General features: G+C 34.2%; 1 protein-coding gene across 4 annotated transcripts in view; it reads right to left on the bottom strand.

Annotated features, from left to right (window-relative positions):
* The window catches only part of CDH18 (cadherin 18), a 577,532-nt gene that overhangs the window by 314,536 nt on the left and 242,222 nt on the right, over positions 1-20,774 (bottom strand). For all 4 annotated transcript variants that reach the window (XM_082380804.1, XM_082380803.1, XM_082380806.1 and 1 more), the window contains exon 2: positions 5,613-6,096. In XM_082380804.1, coding sequence (XP_082236930.1) covers positions 5,613-5,840 — 228 coding nt within the window. In that variant the 5' untranslated portion in view covers positions 5,841-6,096. The remainder of the gene's footprint in view (positions 1-5,612; positions 6,097-20,774) is intronic.

Genomic DNA, 20,774 nt, shown 5'->3' on the forward strand with positions numbered 1-20,774 from the left:
GGCAAGATGTTTTCTTAGTTCCTTTATACTGCTAGAATTCCTTTCTTACCCTCTATATGCTTGTTGTTGTTGTTGTTTTAATAAAGCAAATTGGGAATAATTGCCTAGAGTCTACACCTCGCTACTCACACATGTAGGACATGGGTAAAGAGGGGAGTGAGAGGTAGAATTTTAGTAACTAAATTCTTCATAGATGTAAGCAATATCTTCTCCATGTTATAGTTTATATCTAGAAAAAATTCTAACACTTATAAGAACATACACCATAAATGAAGGGAAGTGAAGACGGAGACTATAATTCATTTGTTTATCCTGAAAAGAATCTAAGTTCTTATTAACTTTTATTGTCAAATATATATTTAATGTCAATATAGCCCAAACCCTAATGTAACATTGTTAATAGATTAGGTACCTTAGCCTAAAACATGCTACTAAGTAGGAACACAGTTTTTGGTGTCTTACCTCTTGTTTATGATTTTTTTATTCTATTCTCTTTAATTACTAAATAATGCAATGTGGATAATATCTACTTAAAGATATACTGAAGTAAACATAGAGTTTCCTTTATTTCTCATACAAGAATTCTTGGTTAAAGAAGTCATCCTCAATGTTTTTAAAATGAAAATAATATATATTTATGGAGCAGAACACCTAGCTAGTCGCAAGCAATTATCACTTGAAATATATGAAGCTCATTTCCAGCACTTGTGTGTTAAAAGACATTATTTCCAATGTATGTCCTTAGTTAAATTCTAATAGTTACACATATTTAAATATTCCTAGCATGTACCAGTAAGAGTCAATATACTTTGCAGTTACAACCTGCACACTAGGATATATTCTACTGGTAAATATGAAACATATATGCAATACAGCCAGTAGGTAGTGTCCAAAAATAAGAAATCATGTGTATTTTAAATTATAATTTCTGATCTCTAAAGTAAGCAATTCCACTTTTACACCATCTTTTTTATTCATTAAGTAATATTTTCTAGTATATGTAATAAACTGTAGATATTAATACCTTAAGAATGCATTTTTAATCTACTGTCACTAATTCTGAACACCAAAATCCTCAAATTTCAGAGGAATCCAAACCAAATAAAAATGTAATTTCAGTCAAAGGAATGCTAAGAATGATCAAATTAAAATAATACATTTCTATAAAGCAAAAATTATAAACAAAGTCAAAAGGCAAATGGCAACTGTGAAAAAATTATTGGTAACATCACTGGCAAAGAATTATTTCATCTATTATGTAAATATCAACAAGTATAAGTTAAAAAGACTAACAAAAGGGCCTGAAGCGTCAGTTAGTAAAAAAGGAATATTCATATCCCTTCAACTATGAAAAGGTGATCATTTTACTCATAATAACAGAAATGTAAATTGAAAGTACACAGAGATACAATTTTTCACCTATAATATTTGTAAAATTCCAAGTTTTACAGTCCTATCTGTTGGCACTGCTGTAGAGAAATATTTATTCTCATACATCAAAGAGGTGCAAAATACACCACCACCTATGGAGGAGGATCTGGTAACATCTACCAGAATTAAAGATTTATTTATTTTTAAATGAGAATCCCACTCTGGAAATCTCTCCCACAGATACACCTATATGTACGCTAAATGATGTGTGTAAAAGGACATTCATTACACTACTGCATGTAATGCAACAAAACAATAAAAATAAAAACATCAAGTTGATAAACAGAGATGAATAAACAGAGAGTTTATAAACAGAGATTTTTGTCTCAATAATTTCAAATAATTATCACAACCATTAACATGACTACAAAAGGCTATAGTTTATGGAGCCCTTTCCAGTGAATTACCACATTTGATCATTACAATAGGCACTGAGGTAGATTCTGTGCAAATGAAGATGAAGTAGTCCCAGAACCTGCTTTCAAAGCATTCACAGTCTACTAGGTGAGGCAGATATCTCAAAGAGGGGTTCCAAATATTTTCTGGAAATGTTCATTAGTAAATATTTTAGACTTTGTGGACTGTAATTTCTCTTGCCACTACCTAATTCTACCATAGTAGATTGAAAACAGCCATATACAATATGTAAATGTAAGTCTGGCTGTATTCCAATAAAACATTATTTACAGAAACTGAATTTGGATTTCATTTCATTTCCATGTATCACAAAATATTATTGCTTAAATTTTTTCAATAGTTAATTTTTTTTTTTTAATATGCAAGCAATACCAGCACATGCAACTAGATGAATCTGCACACAGGCTATGGTTTAACTAACCCATAATCTAAACTATAAACTAAACTTTATAACACACTTGAGTTAGTAACAGAAATGTCAAACAGTATTTCTCAGCATTACGTGTAAGGAAACAGAAATGCAGGGAATTAAGACACTTGCTAGTTGTAATACAGATAATAAGCAGAGAAGCCTTAACTCAAACTCGGCTCTTTACTCACTAATCATTACTATCTCACGAAGGCAATGAGTCTACTCTAATGCTAGGTGTGATACATGGCCTGCACTTTAGGATGTGTGTGATATTTTATACAAAATTATGTTCTTAGTTATAACGGAATTCATTCAGCTCTGTTCAATTTTGAAAATAAAAACAGATTAAATGGTCTATATTAGTTTTTACATAATTTTTGGAAAAGAGAGAACATTTTTGTTGTAAAACTATAATGACATTACCATAATTTTTTCCAAGAAGAGAGGACTTACTTGCAAACAAAAGTCCTTTCTTTCCAAAAAGAAAGGACTTACTTACTACTTATAGCTTCCTTACTCTAATCTTTCAAGTATTTAAAAAGATCTTTAATAAGTCCATGAGGTTAAATCCGTGAGATATATTCATACACTAGTTTTGGTATTTGATTTCTCATGGCCATTACACTCTGAAAAAAAATTATGGATTGTCAATTATATTTATCTGTATATATGTATAATTATATATATATTTTAATGGTGAGATGGTGTACGTATTATACATGTATATATAGTTATACTATGTACCATTAAAACTGCCGTATGTTCATGGCCTTAGCCTCATTAAAAAAAAAAAAATCTCTTAGTAGTGAATAATGCATATTGACCAATGTCAACAAAATAAATTCCCTCATAATAAACCCAATCACTAAGAAAAGTCAAAGAAAATTATTATAAAAAATATAAAAGAAATTGGTAAGTATCAAAACAGTTTGGCTCGAGCTCTTATCAAAAGTTTCAGATGTTGTTTTATAATGTGAAATATAACTATAGATACAAAAAATTACTATCCAGAGCTCAAGGATGACTGGAAGCAAACTTATATAATTCATGTAGAAAATATATTATTTTAATAACAAATATTGCATTGGATTACTGTATGATTATTATCTTGTATTGTATGATTATTATTTTGTATTATATGATTATTATTTTGTTTCTGTTGACAAAATTCCTGCTGGAATTTCAGTGACAGAAGGGAGTAAAGGAGATAATTTTCAGCTCTTTGGAGGTACTCCCGTCTCATGCTTATAGTAACTGTAATGATTCTATCTTCTATTCAGGAACACTTTGAAAATATATGGCTCTCGTTCATTATGAATGTATTTATAAGTGTGAAATATAAATTCTCTTCTCTAATAAAAATAATGGAACAGGAGGTTATTATAAGTACATATGGATTGTTGAATTTTGCAGGTTTTTTTGAACTGTCACAGTTGTGTATGTACATATATATGTATGTAGGTGTATATGTATGTATGTATGTACATGTGTTTGTACGTATGCAGGGGGTTATGGATGAGGGGAATGAATCCACACAATCAAGTTAGAATTGCTCATAAAGGCAGATGAATATTGAGTAGAAAGATTATGAATGAGTGAGGGGCCCCAGGTCAGATAGGGAGTAGGGGGGCCACACCTTTGGGTGTGACCCTTTAAATTTGTCTGTTAATACTACAACAGAATGGATACCGATTTCCGCAGAACCTCCACAAAGGAACAGATTCACAGCCCTCACCACCTCCTGATGGCTAACAATCTCTCAACCATATGTTCATTGGCACCCAAGCCCAGAAAGACTGTTTGCAACTAATCTACTGATTGAGCTTTCATTTTTCACTCAAACTAGGTGACCCACCAAAAAATGAGAAGCTATCTGATCTTTCCCTAACTTTTTCTAGCAACTTTTGTTTCCGTTTTTTAGTTAAAGTGACAATAAATATGCATAAAAATTTTTTTAATAATATATATTTTTTCCTTTTGGTACTCTACAAAGGAAACATTTTTCTGTTCCTTTTTTGTTTCCCTGCTTTTCAAGGATTGAGAGGATTATAGAAAAAGGATTTTGAAGTTCATAACAAAAATAACTTTATAGTAATTCAATATATTATGTTTTTACTTTAGTACATTTATCTACATTTACTTCATGGAACAGTCTGTAGGAAAAAAGCATAGGATGAATATGAGGGGTTTTCCTTCTTGTTTTAATATGCACATAAGAGAATGATAGAATTGTTCCAGATCTTTTTTGTGTTTCACATTCTGACTCTGTAGCTCCTGCCTTGTATGGAAAATATAGCTGCCACCCAGTCCGTGTTGGAAGAGGGGCAGAACAGATGGCTTGTGCTCCTGTACTGCCTACACATTAGGGAAGCACTGTGGCTTGGATGGAGTACTATTTTTTTTTTTTTTTTTTTAGTACTAACAGTGTTAAAGTGAAAATAAATAGTCAAGCAGGGAGGCAGAAGTCACTGAGCCTGCAGTCATAAAGATTCTACTGCTGTGATTGCTGCTTCTCCCATAGGTACTGAACAAACCTAAGTGTGCCTGCTTCTAACAATCAGTAATCTATTAGAAGGTCTCTCTACTTCTCACTCTATTCTTTACCCTGGAGCCTTGACACATGCTTAAACTGTCCCTTATTACTGAGCGCACAATTTCCTAAAGGGTTTGACATGCCATTAAATTGTCTTGTCTGCATTTCTGAGAGAAAGGGAAGTTGGTCTGAAGTTACTGGTCATTTTGTCAACTTCATTCTTTTGGGATTTTAACAAAACCTGTACACCCAGTTTATATTTAATCTATATTTAAATATATCGATATTTGTATGGAAATTAATTTGGGGGATTGGAAAAATATCCATGTGTTTTTAAAGGCTGACATAAATTCAAATACCGTCTCTGTAACAGTTAGCAGAAATATATTAGATGCCGTATATAGTGTCTTCTTTTTAGCCTCATGTGCAATAGCAATAGATTAAAAAAACTGTAAGTATCAACATACCAATAAATGACACGGTGAATTCTAATATATCTTCATGGTAATAAAGAAGAAATAACTGAATTGTGTGTTTAATTAAGTGTCTCCATTTTACATGAGAGAACAGAAAGAGTAATATGCTGGTAAAGAACATTCAGTCTAGTCTGTATGGACCGATGTTTAGGGAGATGTGACATGATTGGTGAAGTTCATTTTTTATAATTATTATTTTAAAATGTTTAGAATAAGAAATAGCATTCTATAACATAATTCACTTAAAGTGCCATGTCTCTTCAAATCCAACTGCAACTCCACCCTCATCCCACCTCCCAATTTCCCAGGAGAGGAAAAAACAAACCAATAAAGAAAAACTTACTTTTCCAACATATTGTGGATCTGGTCCCATATGTTCTTCTAAAACAAAGAACTGATTCCAAACCCATCCCCTTTTGGGACGGTGGTGGACTTCGGTTTCACCTTCGATGTGTTTGGTTTGGTTTCTGGTCCCCTTGATGGAGCTGTGTTGAGCAGTTCCATAACACCTCTGCACAAAACAGAGACACACGAGGACTGGACAGATGCAAGATGTGCTCGTAATTTTCATTGTAAGATAACTTTCCAGTTCACAGTTTTCTTCCTTTTCCTTGTCAGCTACAAATGCTTAGTGAGCATTCGAGAGAGAAGCCAAAGCATCTTTTGGAAGGACATTCCAAATTAAATTGTTTAGCGTGTCCATGATTTAACTGTCCAGCAGGGAAAGGTCAGACTACATTTACATCCTGAAACACTTGGAGAAGCAAAGCTGTAGTTGTGTGATCCTAGGTCTTCACAGTTGGTGAACTGGGGCAACCATTTCCTACCTAATCGAGAGAGAGAAAATTATATACATTACAAAACATGGCAGTTTTAAGTATTTGCTCTGAATGCAAATTATACTGTTTTGCAGGGTGATGATGATAGGAAAAGAACACATGCAAGTTCTTTTGGAAATAAACACAAGCATACATACACACAGCCAGGCATAAGCCTGCACGCTGCATTTTTACAGGGACATACATATTTGTATTTTTAATTCTCAACTATATATGTATATATATAATTGAACATATATATCAATATATATTATATATATATCGTTTCAAAGAATATATACATAGAAACAACAAAAATGAAGCCCTAGGGAGTGTTAAAATGCTCAAAAATTGACCATGAGTATGTGCCCAGACCTGAGTTAGTATGATCTCTTACACTACCTGATCTATTAGGGACTCCACTCTAAGTGCAAATTGTTTATTTGTTTTTGTGTTTATTTTGCTTTTGTTAGATGTGATACAACTTACTGCACATTGTGTACATCGATTTTCTACTACATATGACTCACACAATTTCAACAAAATACTCCCTAGGGTTGAAAAGTTTTCACAAACTATCACAGCAATCAAGTATGTACTGAAATTGTTTAGTAAGTAAAATAGAAGTAAAATAGAGGAAAGAAGATGGCTGAAAATGTATGTCACTGAAAGTTACTCCACGCTTGGGGATAAGATTGGCACAATTGAACATGAGTAATATTAACAACTGAATCAGAGCTTGCATGGGTTTTAATAGGCCTTCAGATGATGCTCTAGGATGTGGTCTTTACCTCCAGGCAAGACAGTGATTCAAGCTTGGGAATGACACTACACAAAATTCTAGCAGCTATGCCAAGAGAGGTATAAGGAAGAAAAGGATGGTGGCAAAAAGAACAGAGGGGAAAATATTTCGATTTTCAAATAAGGAATGCTGAGGACTTGGACTTAGGTTTTAGTACAACTGGACAATAAAGTAAAACTTGAGAAACATTTCTGGAAGACAAAAGACAGGATTTGGGAGAGAAAAGCTTGACTAAGATTATTAGCTTATTGAAAACACATAAAACTGTGTAGCATGTTTTGCTGTATGTTTATGTATGCATGTTTCAACATGTGTTTAGAAAAAAATATAATGACTCAAGATTATAGCTATCCCATCTAGTAAAAAAACATTAGATGAATCACTTTCTCACTCCATAAAATTCACCCTTGCAAATCAGCACAAATGGAAATGTAGACCTAAATGAATTGCAAGGTGGTTGACATGAAAATATAAATGATTTAAAAAACTGAATATAAATAATCAGTCATAGTATAATTCTTCTATGCAATTGAGAAAACTAAGTAGGGGATGGAAAAAAAAAATCACAAGACCCAGAGCAAGGTGGTTTTCTCTATCAGTATCTCTCCCCATAAATTAGGGTTAATAATAATACTTACCTCACCAATTGTGTAAGAATTATACTGGATTTGAACTGGGATTTTATTTTAGTCAGCTGGCAAATATAAATTAAAATGTATAATATTTTTTAAGGGCAAAGATACATTTTTCATTGATTTAAATTAAAATGACTCAAAAACTTTTCTAACATATTAAAAAAGAGCAATACCATTTTAGCTCCAACATTGTAAGAGCAATGGAAGGAAAGTCAGAAAACAGAGGCTTTCTCATTTTTTTGACAATTTATTTACAATATGCACTTATGTGAAACATCTAATTTTGAGTCTCAATTTTCCCATTTGTGATGAATAATTGATTTTAATATTTGCTTCAGTTCACTGAATAAATTATCTGGATACTTTTAAAGTTTTATTTTTAATTTATCAAAAGTTTCTTAATTTTCAAGTCACAGATCTCAAAAAAGAGACTTTAACTAGCCTTTCTTCTAGAAATCAAGTTGATTAATATATAAAAGGTGTTGTTTTCTTAATACTTTTACACCATTTGGTGTGATTTTTAAATGAAATTAACATCTTTGCCTTTTATGCCAAGTTATTTAACAAAGCATAATTCATGAGTAGAAGGTGAAGAAAGTGTCTTTTGTAATGCATTACAGATATGTAGAATGAGTGTTTTCTTTACAAAAATGATCTTGAATGGCATCCCCAAAATACATAAATACATTTTAATCTACCTATGCATTATATGTTTATGAATCTCTATTATGACAATTATGAGAAGTGGTAAGTAAGGCTCTGTGGAACAAAAAAGCAAACGTAAACATCACTACTGTACTTTTGAAAGCAATTTGATATACTACATAATGAGAGGACAGAAATCCAAATGTGAAAATTGTCTACTCTATATCAAGAAATCCATCCCTGTATAGGTTAGAATTAAAATGCAAATAATAATAAAATAAACCACTGGTTGAGAATAACATAATAAAAATATGTTACAGCCATTTTCCTTTTTTTTTTTAAACTAAGCAGCATGCAGCCTTCAAACACCCTTCCTGCTTTCCTGGAACACTCCAATATATGAATTCTCATAAACAGAGACATAAGCATAACACCTAGGGACCAGATACTTCTTCTTCTAACCTTTTAGTTAGAACTTGCACCAATGACATATGCATATTAATTACAGGCTCCCATACCCTGGAGCAGATGATGGATGGATGTAGGCAAAGATGAGACATTTTTCACAGCAGCGGTAAAGGTCTTAAGACCCAGATGTAGCCCTGGTGAGTTCAGCAGCCATGATGGACAGAGTTCAGTGGCAGCTGCATGAATTAAGGGTCACTTTGGACCTGCAGTTTCAGTGGCGAGTACCTGACATTGTTTCTTACTGCCTAACTTCTGTTTGTTCCTACTTCTTGCCAAACCTGATTTTTAAGGCCTCTCACCAATTTTGACGGCTACATAATATTCTTCCAATAAACTGATTTGTTGCTTTCCTTGGCCAAAGTTGGTTTTTGCTGTTTGAAAACGAAAACATTCTCTTATAAAAAGCATTACTCCCATAATACTCTAAACACAAAGTTCTTTCCGAATAATGCATTACCTGCACTAATGTGTAACGCAGACCTCTCTCCCCGTTGCAGTACCTAATTGTAGTGATTCAATGCTGCTTCCAGATATTAGTCCTCTTGCTTTTGTAACTACTCCCTCTTCTGTAGTAGAATTAATGACACTGTACTGAGTTAAGAGACATGACCTCAAATGCTCATTCTGTAGAAAATATCAGTTTATGAGCATTTTATTCTCTGAGCTTCACATCTCTCATTTATGAATAAAAATTTTTATTGGATTATCTTTAAGCATGTTCAGTTAATTCTTTGAGTTTATGATTTAGTAACTGTGTATCATTTAAGACTTTTCTTATGCTGACTTATGTGAACATCACCCAAGATTCAATGATCAGCCATTTATAGCTTATAAGTATAGTCATTCCTTCAAAGGGCTCTGAGTAAGCACCATTCTCAAAGAAAAATATTGTCATATTCACTCCAAATGTATTGCTTGTAACTTGGGCCTTTGACTGGATTTTGTTTCCAATTCATTCTTAATTTATAAAACTGGGAATCCAAAGAAGTCTAGAGAATGCCTTCTGTTTGCTTTTTTTAAAAAGATTTCTTTGCTCTTTTTCTTGTTTTGAAAATTTCTTTGTAAAAAATACTCTGTCAGCTTTATTTTATGAATGTATCTTTCCATTCTCCATATGTGTGGGGTTATGTAAGATACTATTTCACATGTTCAAAAAGCCTAGGATTATAATTGCTACCGACATCTAAACTTTAGCATTATATATTACTGGTTGGAATTGACCTGACTTTGCATAGAGCAAGCTTAGCTAAAGTAGAAAATGTCAAAAGAAGATAAAGTATGATGGAAAGTTCATATTTTTGGAATGTTTTCATTGTAGATATATAAGGACATCTTGTGTGGAGAAATACGTGTTAATGGTAGTAGGATGCCCAGTGCACAGAAGGGGGTCTTCCCAAATGTCAAACCTGTAAATCTATTGGATGAGAAGGCTGTTCTTCACGAGAGGGTGATACATCTTGAAAATGATGTAACTTAACTTTTCCATGGTAAATTATTAAAATCCATCATACTGCCAGGCAGATTTAAATATAAGAAAATTTATATTATATTTGAATTCTGGGGTACATATATAAAGAAAAAGTTACAAATACTGAACAAAAGCTTTTTTTTTCAGTTTAATAAAAATAAATTTACTACTATCTATCTGTGTGTGTATGCATGTGTGTTTGTATGTATGTATGTGTGTACTTACTACCTACCTTCAGGATGTTGTGTTCTAAAACCTTAAGTTATCCTTTAGGTTGGTGTTTACAGGCATAATAGCTATTGCTGGCAAGATGCACTCTCAGGTATATATCTGACCCTGAAACTATGGTTTCCATCATTTTCAGATCCAATGATAAATAATATCAGTATCATTCTCTTGTTCTAAGTCTAGTTCTTATTCAATTTCCAATGATATTGGCTTCTAAATTTTGGTTTTACCTTCCTGTTCTCTACTCTCAATTTTACTATTTTTTCCATTAGTGTTTTATTCTGCCTTAATTGATAATTTATTTGATTAATAATTCATTTTACTCTTCTCCATAGGTGTCAACTGGATTAAACAGCTCTTGCTTACAGTCAAAATGCAAATACTCATAAATCACATGAAATTGCAGAGGGCTTCACCTAAATTTGTTGCAAGTTTTATTTCCAGGTTGGCTCTCAAATCAATATTTTTGATTTCAATCTGACCATTTTAGGATATTCTCATAGCCCCAAGATTTGCACATAATCAATTGCATTCACTTAAAACATATATATTTACTATATATTTAAAACATATGTATTTAAAGGTAAAATGCTTTATATTATTTGAAAATGTGGCTCTGTTTAAAATATAATGAAATATCTAAATAATAACATACATAAAACAAGAAGCAGTAACTTTTACATAATGTTTTTCTGTTGGAAATGTTAAGTTTCACGGAGATGGTGATAAAACCACTACATGTGCAATTATACCCCAATAAAGATGTTAAAAAACAAACAAACAAACAAAAAAACCACTACATGTGTACTTGTAGGCATTACTTCCTGACATGGCTCATTCAACTTTGCTTGCCTTAAAAGCCTTATTCTCCAAACTCCATTTAGTAAAACCTATCCTCTGAGGCCTGGATTAAAGGGTGTTTCTTTACAAAGACTCCTCTATTTTGGGAGACAATTCTCTTCGGGTCTTTTGTGTTTCTGCACATTTTCTGAGCAAGAGGCACTGACAGCTTTGTTTCATGCTATCTTTTCAAGGATGTCTGTATATCAAACAGCCTTGGAAAAAAGAGATACTTCCCTCTCCTTTGGGGGAAGTGGGTAGATTTGTTTTTTGACTGGATTATAAAGATAACGTATTTTTCTAGGAAGAAGGTTGGAGAGGTGTGCTAGCAGACCCTTTATAAGACAGGGGATTCAAAAATCAGGGTCCTTTAGCTGTGATCCAAATATACTATGTGTGTGGCATATACCTAGCTGCTTCCTGTCTCCCCATGGCATGTGAGGGGCAAGGGAAACTCATGCTGCCTGCTGTGCTGTGGGCAATAAAGCCTTTGATCCAGAGTTTTGTGTGTTCTGCCAGCATCTATAAAACTGTGGCAACCTAACTTATTAGCTTCATGGTAAGATAAAATCTCAAATTCTTCACTTGAAAGTTTGGATAACATAGTTCAATGTAACTGCTTGCTTCTCTGAATTACTATAACATTTATCTAATTCTTTCTTACTTGTGCAGACCACCATTTTAATTTTTTATATAGGTGCTATTTAATTTGTCTTTGTGTCAGATTTTTTAGAGTTCTCACACTGTGTCTTATGTATTTTCCATTTCCTGTATTGGTTTGTGAAGTACCTTTCATATTGTAGTACCTTTCATATTATTTGTTGAATGAAGGGATAAATACATGGGAAATAGACATATTAATTCAGGGTTTGTGCAGCAAGAGTGGTGTTAAAATACCAAGTTTCAACTTAGAACGTTTAATTCTAAGAATGTGTTACAGAAAAAAACCCAAAACAACAACTTTTTAAAAGCATGCTTTGATGTGGCTAACATTATACTTTGTTTTTTACTTAAAAGCCTGTCACAATCAAAGAAGTGCAGGTACTACATAACAAAGTTTCATTTCATCAATCAAATCCTGCTTTCCCACTAAGTTTGAGGAAATTAAGGAAGCTGTTCAAATATTGAGCCAAATATGCATGAGTAAACTTTGCAAATGACATATACTGTATGCCATTATGAGTAATATTTTATTCATATATAGATAGATCAAATACGTATATGAACATTCCTACTACATTGGCATAGGCATATGTGTGTGTGTATATGTGTATATGTGTATTTATATATATATATAAAACAGAGACTATTCACATTGTCATTATTCTTCTGTCTCAAGATACACTTTATTTTTAGATTATTGCAAACATGCTTATGTAGAGTTTTATTTTAATATTTCATATATTCCTGAAATTATACATAGAAGTAGGAAGAGCAATGTCCTGAAAGTATATGTATACATAAGATGATATTCACCATATTGTTCGATCCGGCTGCAACAGCTAATATCACAGAATTACTCCCAATTTTCATGTTGCTGATTCTAATCTTCATAATGCCTAGTGATCATTATTCAAAAAATTAGAAAATGAAAATAGAAAAAGAAACTGATGGTATCAAATGCAATATATCCTTGCTTATCTGTATTTGTCAGAGTGATGAATATTTCTAATTTCTTCATGTCTTCCAAAAATATTTCTACCTATCACACTATTTTTGTGATTTATGTTCTTGTGTATGTGTGTGTGTGTGTCTGTATTTCACATGATAGGATTCATAAAATTAATTTTAAAAGGATTATTTGGTTTGCTTTAAAGTATGAAAAAATACTAAAGGCATCCTACTGGTACAGAGACTCCTAGTGGCCCAATTATCTGATGCCAAACATAAGTCTCTGTACCTCACTCCCCCAGAATAAAGACTACATTTCCTAGCCTCACTTGTAGCTGAGCATGGTCCAATTCCTAAATTCCAGCCAATGGAATACAAGCAGAAGTACTGTCTGTTAACTTTCCAGGAAATTTCCCTAGAAGACTGTTGGCATGTGTCTGACCTATTCTTTCCCCTCCTTCCATCTCGCCACTAGAATCCTGAATGTGATGGCTGGAGCTCCCTTTTGGACCATGAGAATGAGAGTCATAGCCTGGAGAGAGAGGAACAAGCAACTTTATCCCAGAGAACACTGTAGAGTAGAGCTGCCATGTGAGCCCTGGGCTGCCTTTCTGAGCTCAGTTAAGAGAGAAAGTATTTCAGTCTTTGTAAAGCCACAGGTATTTCATGCTTCTGTTACTCAGAGCTGCCCATAACCCTGATTTAACAACCATTGAGCTGAAACAGTATATTCTCCACGACTTTGGAGATGAAGGAGGCTTTGGGAAATAAAATACAGAGGAAGGAAAGGAAGGAAAGGAAAATCAGAATAAAAACATGGGACAATGCTGGATGACAGCTATTCTAAACTCCAGAGAACTTATTTTTGGTGACAGCCTTCTCTGCAGCTTTCATCACAAATATGAAAATGTGCAGGTCTTGCTTTTCCCCCTCTTTTTCCTCTGAAGTCAGAAGCCATATCTTATGCTATAACTGTGTCAACCCCAGCATGCACCACTACACAAATAGAAGGGGTGACAACGGTCTCCCTCAATGCCTCTCCCTTTGAAATCTACCCTCTAGCTACTTATCATCTCCTCAACCCCCTGCTTGAAATTCCTTCATGCCTTTGCCTCACCTGCGAAAGAGAATAAAAAACTCACACGAAATTCATGACTTTTCAATATTTGGTGCCTTTTCACTTCCCCTCTCATCCTTGCTGTCTGCCCGGGAAACCCCACGACCCACTCATATTTTATCACACTCACTGTCTCCTGACCAGGCTGCACTCCTGCTAGCCTTTATGCCTCTGTATACATTGTTTCTTCTAAATGAAAAGCCCATTATTCTGTTTTAATAACCAGCACATCACCAGTTTCCCAAGTGAGTTTTTCAGCGACTATCACTCTGTTCCCAAGGTCCCCTGTTCTCTCTACTGTCGTGACGGAGGTCAGAACTTGCCACCCCAAAATACGCCACCTGGTGTAGAGATTTGAAGTTAAAGACACTTGAAAATCATCAGATGCAAAAGAGCACCTCGATCTTACTAAAAGCAGGACATAAAACTCAAATATAGGAGATGTTCTCCTTGTTCTGGAAGGAAAGAAACATTCTCACCAGAGATGGCAAATGGAGACCAAGAGAAATCTGTATAAAGAAACCTTGCTAGGGCTTCCCTGGTGGCGCAGTGGTTGAGAGTCTGCCCGCCAATGCAGGGGACACGGGTTCGAGCCCTGGTCTGGGAAGATCCCACATGCCGCGGAGCAACTGGGCCCGTGAACCACAATTACTGAGCCTGAGCGTCTGGAGCCTGTGCTCCGCAACAAGAGAGGCCACGATAGTGAGAGGCCCGCGCACCGTGATGAAGAGTGGCCCCCACTTGCCACAACCTAGAGAAAGCCCTCGCGCAGAAACGAAGACCCAACACAGCCATAAATAAATAAATAAATAGATAAACCCAAAAGTTAAAAAAAAAAGAAAAAGAAAAACAGAAATTTGTACCTTATAAAAAAAAAAAAGAAACCTTGCTAAATTTATTCATATCTATCTAGTCACTTCTCTACCTAATTAAATGGCCCAAGCCCCTTTGTCTTGTCACTTTTTCACGATTTCCTCCTCTTTGTCCGACTCAGTATGGAAGTGTCTGCCTCAAACTGCCTCTTCAGGTCTTAATTTCCTTAAGAGGGATCCCATGTCACAGAAAAGTTATATTAAATAAATCTGTATGCTTTTCTCTTATTAACTGGTCTTATTCCAGGAGCCCCAGTCAAGAACCTAAAAGGTAAAAGGAAAGATTGCATTTCTTCCCCTATAGTGATATTTATCACATGACCTACACATTTCCTTGTCTGTCTTCCATACGAGACTACAACCTCCTGCCAGAATTTGTCATCTTCATACCCTCAATGATTAGCATAACCTGCTGCAGGCAGTCAAGAGTCAGTTGAAACCAGGTTTGTGCTTCTATCAGTTTTGAGTGTCCTATTTATTAGTCATGTGACCTAAGCCAAATTTTCTCCTATGTAAAAGAGGTCTAATAATTCATGAAAGCTCTGTAAGAATTAATCAGAGGTATGGACGCAGTCAAGAGTACCTGGATTACTCTGTCAAAATCTACCACCACTGCTGGGGAAATAAAGTATGTCTTTTAAAAGCAAGAGTAGCATTACTCCTTACATGATACAATACATGCAACTTGCATGTATTATTGGAATTATTTCCCATGATTCAGATAACAGCAAAGTATTTTAATTATATTTTGGACTTTATATTTTTTGGAAGGAAATTAAAGTTAAACATTAAGAGACAAGAGTACTTGCATAATGTCTTGATAATGAATATTTAATACTTGTGTGCCTTTTCTTAGAGCTCTGGTTCTCTATTCATATAATGTATGGTGTTATGTGTAATTTTAAAACAGTTTCCCATATGTTCTGAAAAACTTTTTGAAAACACACATTTTATAAAGTAACTACATAAATGCTTCAAATTGACGCATACACAAAAAGATACTTAGTGGTGGGTATCATAAATCTACAATGGAATGGAAAGAATTTAGCTTTTCTCTAGTATATTTTCTTCAACTATTTCCACAGTAAACTGGCTTATCTTTTCCTATAAAAAGTGTAGGAATATGATTCTCCCTTTTTTGGAATATTTCAGTTTCTTTAACTTATATGAAAGTTTGTTGAATTAAAATATAATATATAACATCTTGATTCCAATTTGTAAGAAAATAAAGTGCTAAATTTTTCTAGCATGCCACATATATGTCAAAGTTTGTAAAATATGGAGTCAAACCAACTTTGAATTTAAAACTGTATTCCAGATAGTTTTCCTTAGGAAATGTAAATCTATAGGAGCCATAATATCGTTTAACTCTGAGATATTGCACTTCTGAATTTTAATTGATGAGAAAATATGATAAAATGTCCTGCACAGAAAAAGGCACATGTGATGTTTTTATATATACATAAAATATTACGTTCAAATGGTCTGATAATTAATAGAACTTTATATTTCTATTAAGGTTCAAATTTACCTTCTACCATTACAATCATACTCTTACCAATACAGCCAACTTTTACATCACATTATAAGCCCGTTATACCCTAAGACTATCCCATTATTTTTTTTTTTTTAGTTATACAATTTTTATTTATTTATTTATTTATTTTTGGCTGTGTTGGGTCTTCGTTTCTGTGCGAGGGCTTTCTCTAGTTGTGGCAAGCGGGGGCCACTCTTCATCGCGGTGCGCGGGCCTCTCACTATCGCGGCCCCTCCCGTTGTGGAGCACAGGCTCCAGACGCTCAGGCTCAGTAATTGTGGTTCACGGGCCCAGTTGCTCCGCGGCATGTGGGATCTTCCCAGATCAGGGCTCGAACCCGTGTCCCCTGCATTAGCAGGCAGACTCCCAACCACTGCGCCACCAGGGAAGCCCCAAGACTATCCCATTATATGCCATCTGCATGGTGAAGACAATCAAACAGATCCGTGCACTGGTGTCACCAGAGATTCACAATCTCCAACCATGAATGGTTCTCAGTGTTCCTTTATCCTAGTGCATGCCATAAACCATGTTGTCTGTACAATTTTTCTAATTATAACCCAATTGTCAATTTTTACAACCTACACAAAGATCAAAAAGACAGATCAAGAAGACACTTTATCATAAGCCATATCCCCTAAAACTCTATACTCCATATGCTTAATAATTACAGTAGTTTGAATGCACAATGCTTGCCCACATACTTTTGGATGCTTTAACAATTTTAGCCCTTAACAGTTTTATACTTGTCCTTCAAACACACGCACCATTCACTCTATGTCTCCCCAAAGTGCAATCCCCACCACTTCCTCTTCCCTGCACCCACACATAACACACTGAAAACATTTTTTTCTATAAAAATTTATCACATTTTCTTGTTTTCTCAAACTAGAGTGTGAATTTTTAAAAACAAGATGGATATCCACTGTCATTTCTCAAATACTTGGAACAGAGTGGGCATAAAGAAATAAGTTTGAATGAATTTCTGCATCATCTAATAAGAAACATAAACTTAATTTACTACATAGTTAAAAAATAATGGCCTAAGAGGTCTAAACAGCAATCGAGGTTTTCAATTTAAACTGTTTTTTGATATGGTTTGATAATTTATAGTATACTCAGTAATGCCAATATGAACCAAACTATTGCAGATCCAATACTGCAGGGACATTTGCTGCCTCTCTGTTTTGTATCCAATAAAATTTTTTAATCAACTTCCAAAACATGCAATTTACTGTACTGTTGTTTTGCAGGACAGCAAGATTTTAAAAATGGAAATGAAGGCAGCCCCTAAAGTAATCAGAAACTGACAAGAGAAATAGAACATATATAAATAGCTTAAATTCCACATTGCTGCAAAAGAATTGTATGCTACATTATAATGTATAAGTTCATTCTCATATTCTTTATTATTTGATTTTCACAGTAATCCTGTAAGGTAACTGGAAAGTGATAATATATTTAAAAATGTGTGAATAACATGCAAAAGGAGTTGAGATGAGAAATAGCATCTTCCATATTTGAAAGAGTTAAGGAAGTTTTAGAAGAGGATATCATTTCATGTGGGTTTCAAGGGTTTCACCTAAGGATTTTGATTTCAAATATTAAACTCATTTAATATTCAGCAAAGATTTATTGAACATCTATTATGGGTCAGTCACTGCTCTAATGCTGGAGATGATTAACTAAAAAAAGAATGTTCTTGTTATTATGTTAATTATTATATTATACTTAAAAAGTAAACAAATATACAAATAGTTTTTAGGTATAAATATATACCATGGCAGGAAAACCAAATGAAAACCAACATGGTGTGTTAAAGGCGAGTGAATTTAGGGAAGTTCGAAATGAGTGCTTAGAAAGAAGGCTTCTCCTGTGGGCCTGATATTTGAGAATAGGCCTGAATCACAAAAAAATAAATGTAGATGTAAGGGAAAATCATTCCAGACCGAGAAAACAGTGGACTCCAAGGTCCTTAGTTCAAGATGAGCTTATAATGAACAAAAAAGTGCAACCCAGCTGTGCTCAAAGGTAGTGGAGCTGAGACTGGGAAGAGGTGAGCTATAGCATCAGAGAATGACAGAAGGAAATGCACTAAGAGCTTTTGAGATAATGAAATTTTTATTTTTTATTTATTTTTTTAAGCTTTCTGAGGCAGTGTAGCCCTGTCATTTAGAATATGTGGTTTATTATATTAATGTAAAACACATACATGAGCTCTCCCTTTTATCAAATTTTAACCATACAGTATTGTTCCTATAAATATGATGTTGTACAGATTTCTAGAATTTTCCATCTTTCATGACTGAAACCTTATTGGACAACAGCTCTCCCTTTCCCCCTCCCCAAGCCCCTGGCGACCATCATTCTTTTTTTTTTTTTTTAATGAGTTTGACTACTTTAAATACCTTATATAACAACAAGAGGTTGTTTCCACCTCTTGGCTATTGTGAATAATGCTGCAATCAACACGGAAATGCAGATATCTCTTTCAGATTCTGTTTCCATTTCCTTTGGATATATACCCAGAAATGAGATTGCTGGATCATATGGTGGTTCTATTTTTAATTTTTTTGAAAAACCTCCAAACTGTTCTCAATAGCAGCTGGACCATTTTACATGCCCATCACTGGTTCATGACAGCCTCTTTTTCCACATCTTTGCCAACACTGGTTATTTCTTGTCATTTTGATAAGAGGCATTCAAACAGGTGTGAGGTGATATCTCACTGTGGTTCTGATTTGCATTTCTCTGATGATTAAGGATGTTGAGCATCTTTTAATGTGCCTGTTGACCATCTGTATGTCTTCTTTGGAAAAATGCCTATTCAGATCCTCTGCCTAGTTTTTTAATTGAATTTTTGCTTTGTTTTGTTTTTTGTTAGAATTGTATGCTTTTTAAAAATATATTTTGGATATTAACCCTTTATCAGATATACGATTTACAAATATTTTTTCCATACCATACATTACCTTTTCATTTTGTTGGAAGCTGTTCAGAAGCTTTTTAGCTTGACGTAGTCCCACTTGTTTATTTTTACTTTTGTTGCCTTTATTTGTGGTGTCATATCCAAAAAAGTCCTTGCCAAGACTGATGTCAAGGAGTTTACCCTTTACGTTTTCTTCTAGGAGTTTTGTAGTTTAAGGTCTTACATTTAGGTCTTTAAGACATTGTGAGTTGATATTTTATATGGTGCAAGACTGAGATCCAAGTTCATTCTTTTCATGTGGATATTCAGTTTTCCCAGCACAATTTGTTAAAAAGACTATCTTCTCTCCATTGCATATTTTTGGCACACTTGAAGATCCGTTGTGTTTACTTCTGCATTCTCAATTCTGTTCAATGTCTGTTTTTATGCAAGAACTATGCTGTTTTGATTAGTATTGCTTTGTAACATTTTGAAATCAGGAAGTGTGATACTTCCAGCTTTGTTCTTCTCTCTCAAGATTGTTTTGGTTATCAGAATTCTTTTTGGTTTCATATGAATTTTAGGATTATTTTTTCCATTTATGTAAAAAAAATGCCATTTGGTAGCAGTTGCATTGAATCTATAGATTGCTTTGGATGTTATGGACATTTTAACAATATTAAGTCTTCCAACACATGAACATGGCATATCTTTCCGATTTGTGTCTAATTTTCTTTCAGTAGTGTTTTATAGTTTTCAGTGTAGAAGTCTTTCATATTCTTGGTAAAATTTATTCCTAAGTGTTTTATTCCTTTTGATATTATTGTAAATGAGACTGTTTCCTTAATTTCCTTTCCAGATTGCTGCTTGTAAGTCTACGGCAATGCAACACAACTGATTTTTGTAGGTTGATTTTGTATTCATCAACTGTTGAATTTGTTTATTAGTTCTAACAGGATTATTTTTTTGAGGGGGGTGTGTTTTGTTTTTTTTTGGGGGGGTTGGTGGAATCTTTAGGTTTTTCCATGTATAAGATCATGTCACCTGTGATTAGAGATAATTTTATATTTTCCTTTACTATTTGGGTGCCTTTTTCTTTTTCTTGCCTAATTGCTCTGACTAGGACTTCCAGTACTATGTTGAATAGACGTGGTGAGAGTGGGCATTATTGTGGGTCCTGTCAACATTCCAAGACAGAAGACAGAAGCCATTCTCTTGAAAGTGCCCTAAAAAATTTAGAGCAATAGACATATGGTCCAGTCTTTTCTGTCCTTCCCCAGGGAGAAGCCAACAGCTTAGAGTTTCCTCCCAATTGCATGGTGCTCTTCCAGGAGGAGGGATTATGGTGAAAGAGTGCCACAAATTTTCCTACTGACTTTGATATGTCTGGTTTCACACTTCCTTGGAGTGCAGAAGCCTTGTAACCAGTTTCTGAATTTCTTGTAATGGGAGTTTTTCTGTGTATTGTTGTTGAATCAGTGTCTACATGGGAAGGAGGAGGATCTGGAGCTTAATATTCTGCCATCTTGCTGACATCCCTCAGGACATTTGATTTT

This window comes from Balaenoptera borealis (assembly GCF_965194805.1).
Source record: "Balaenoptera borealis genome assembly, chromosome: 2".
In the NCBI taxonomy this organism is placed as follows: domain Eukaryota; kingdom Metazoa; phylum Chordata; class Mammalia; order Artiodactyla; family Balaenopteridae; genus Balaenoptera; species Balaenoptera borealis.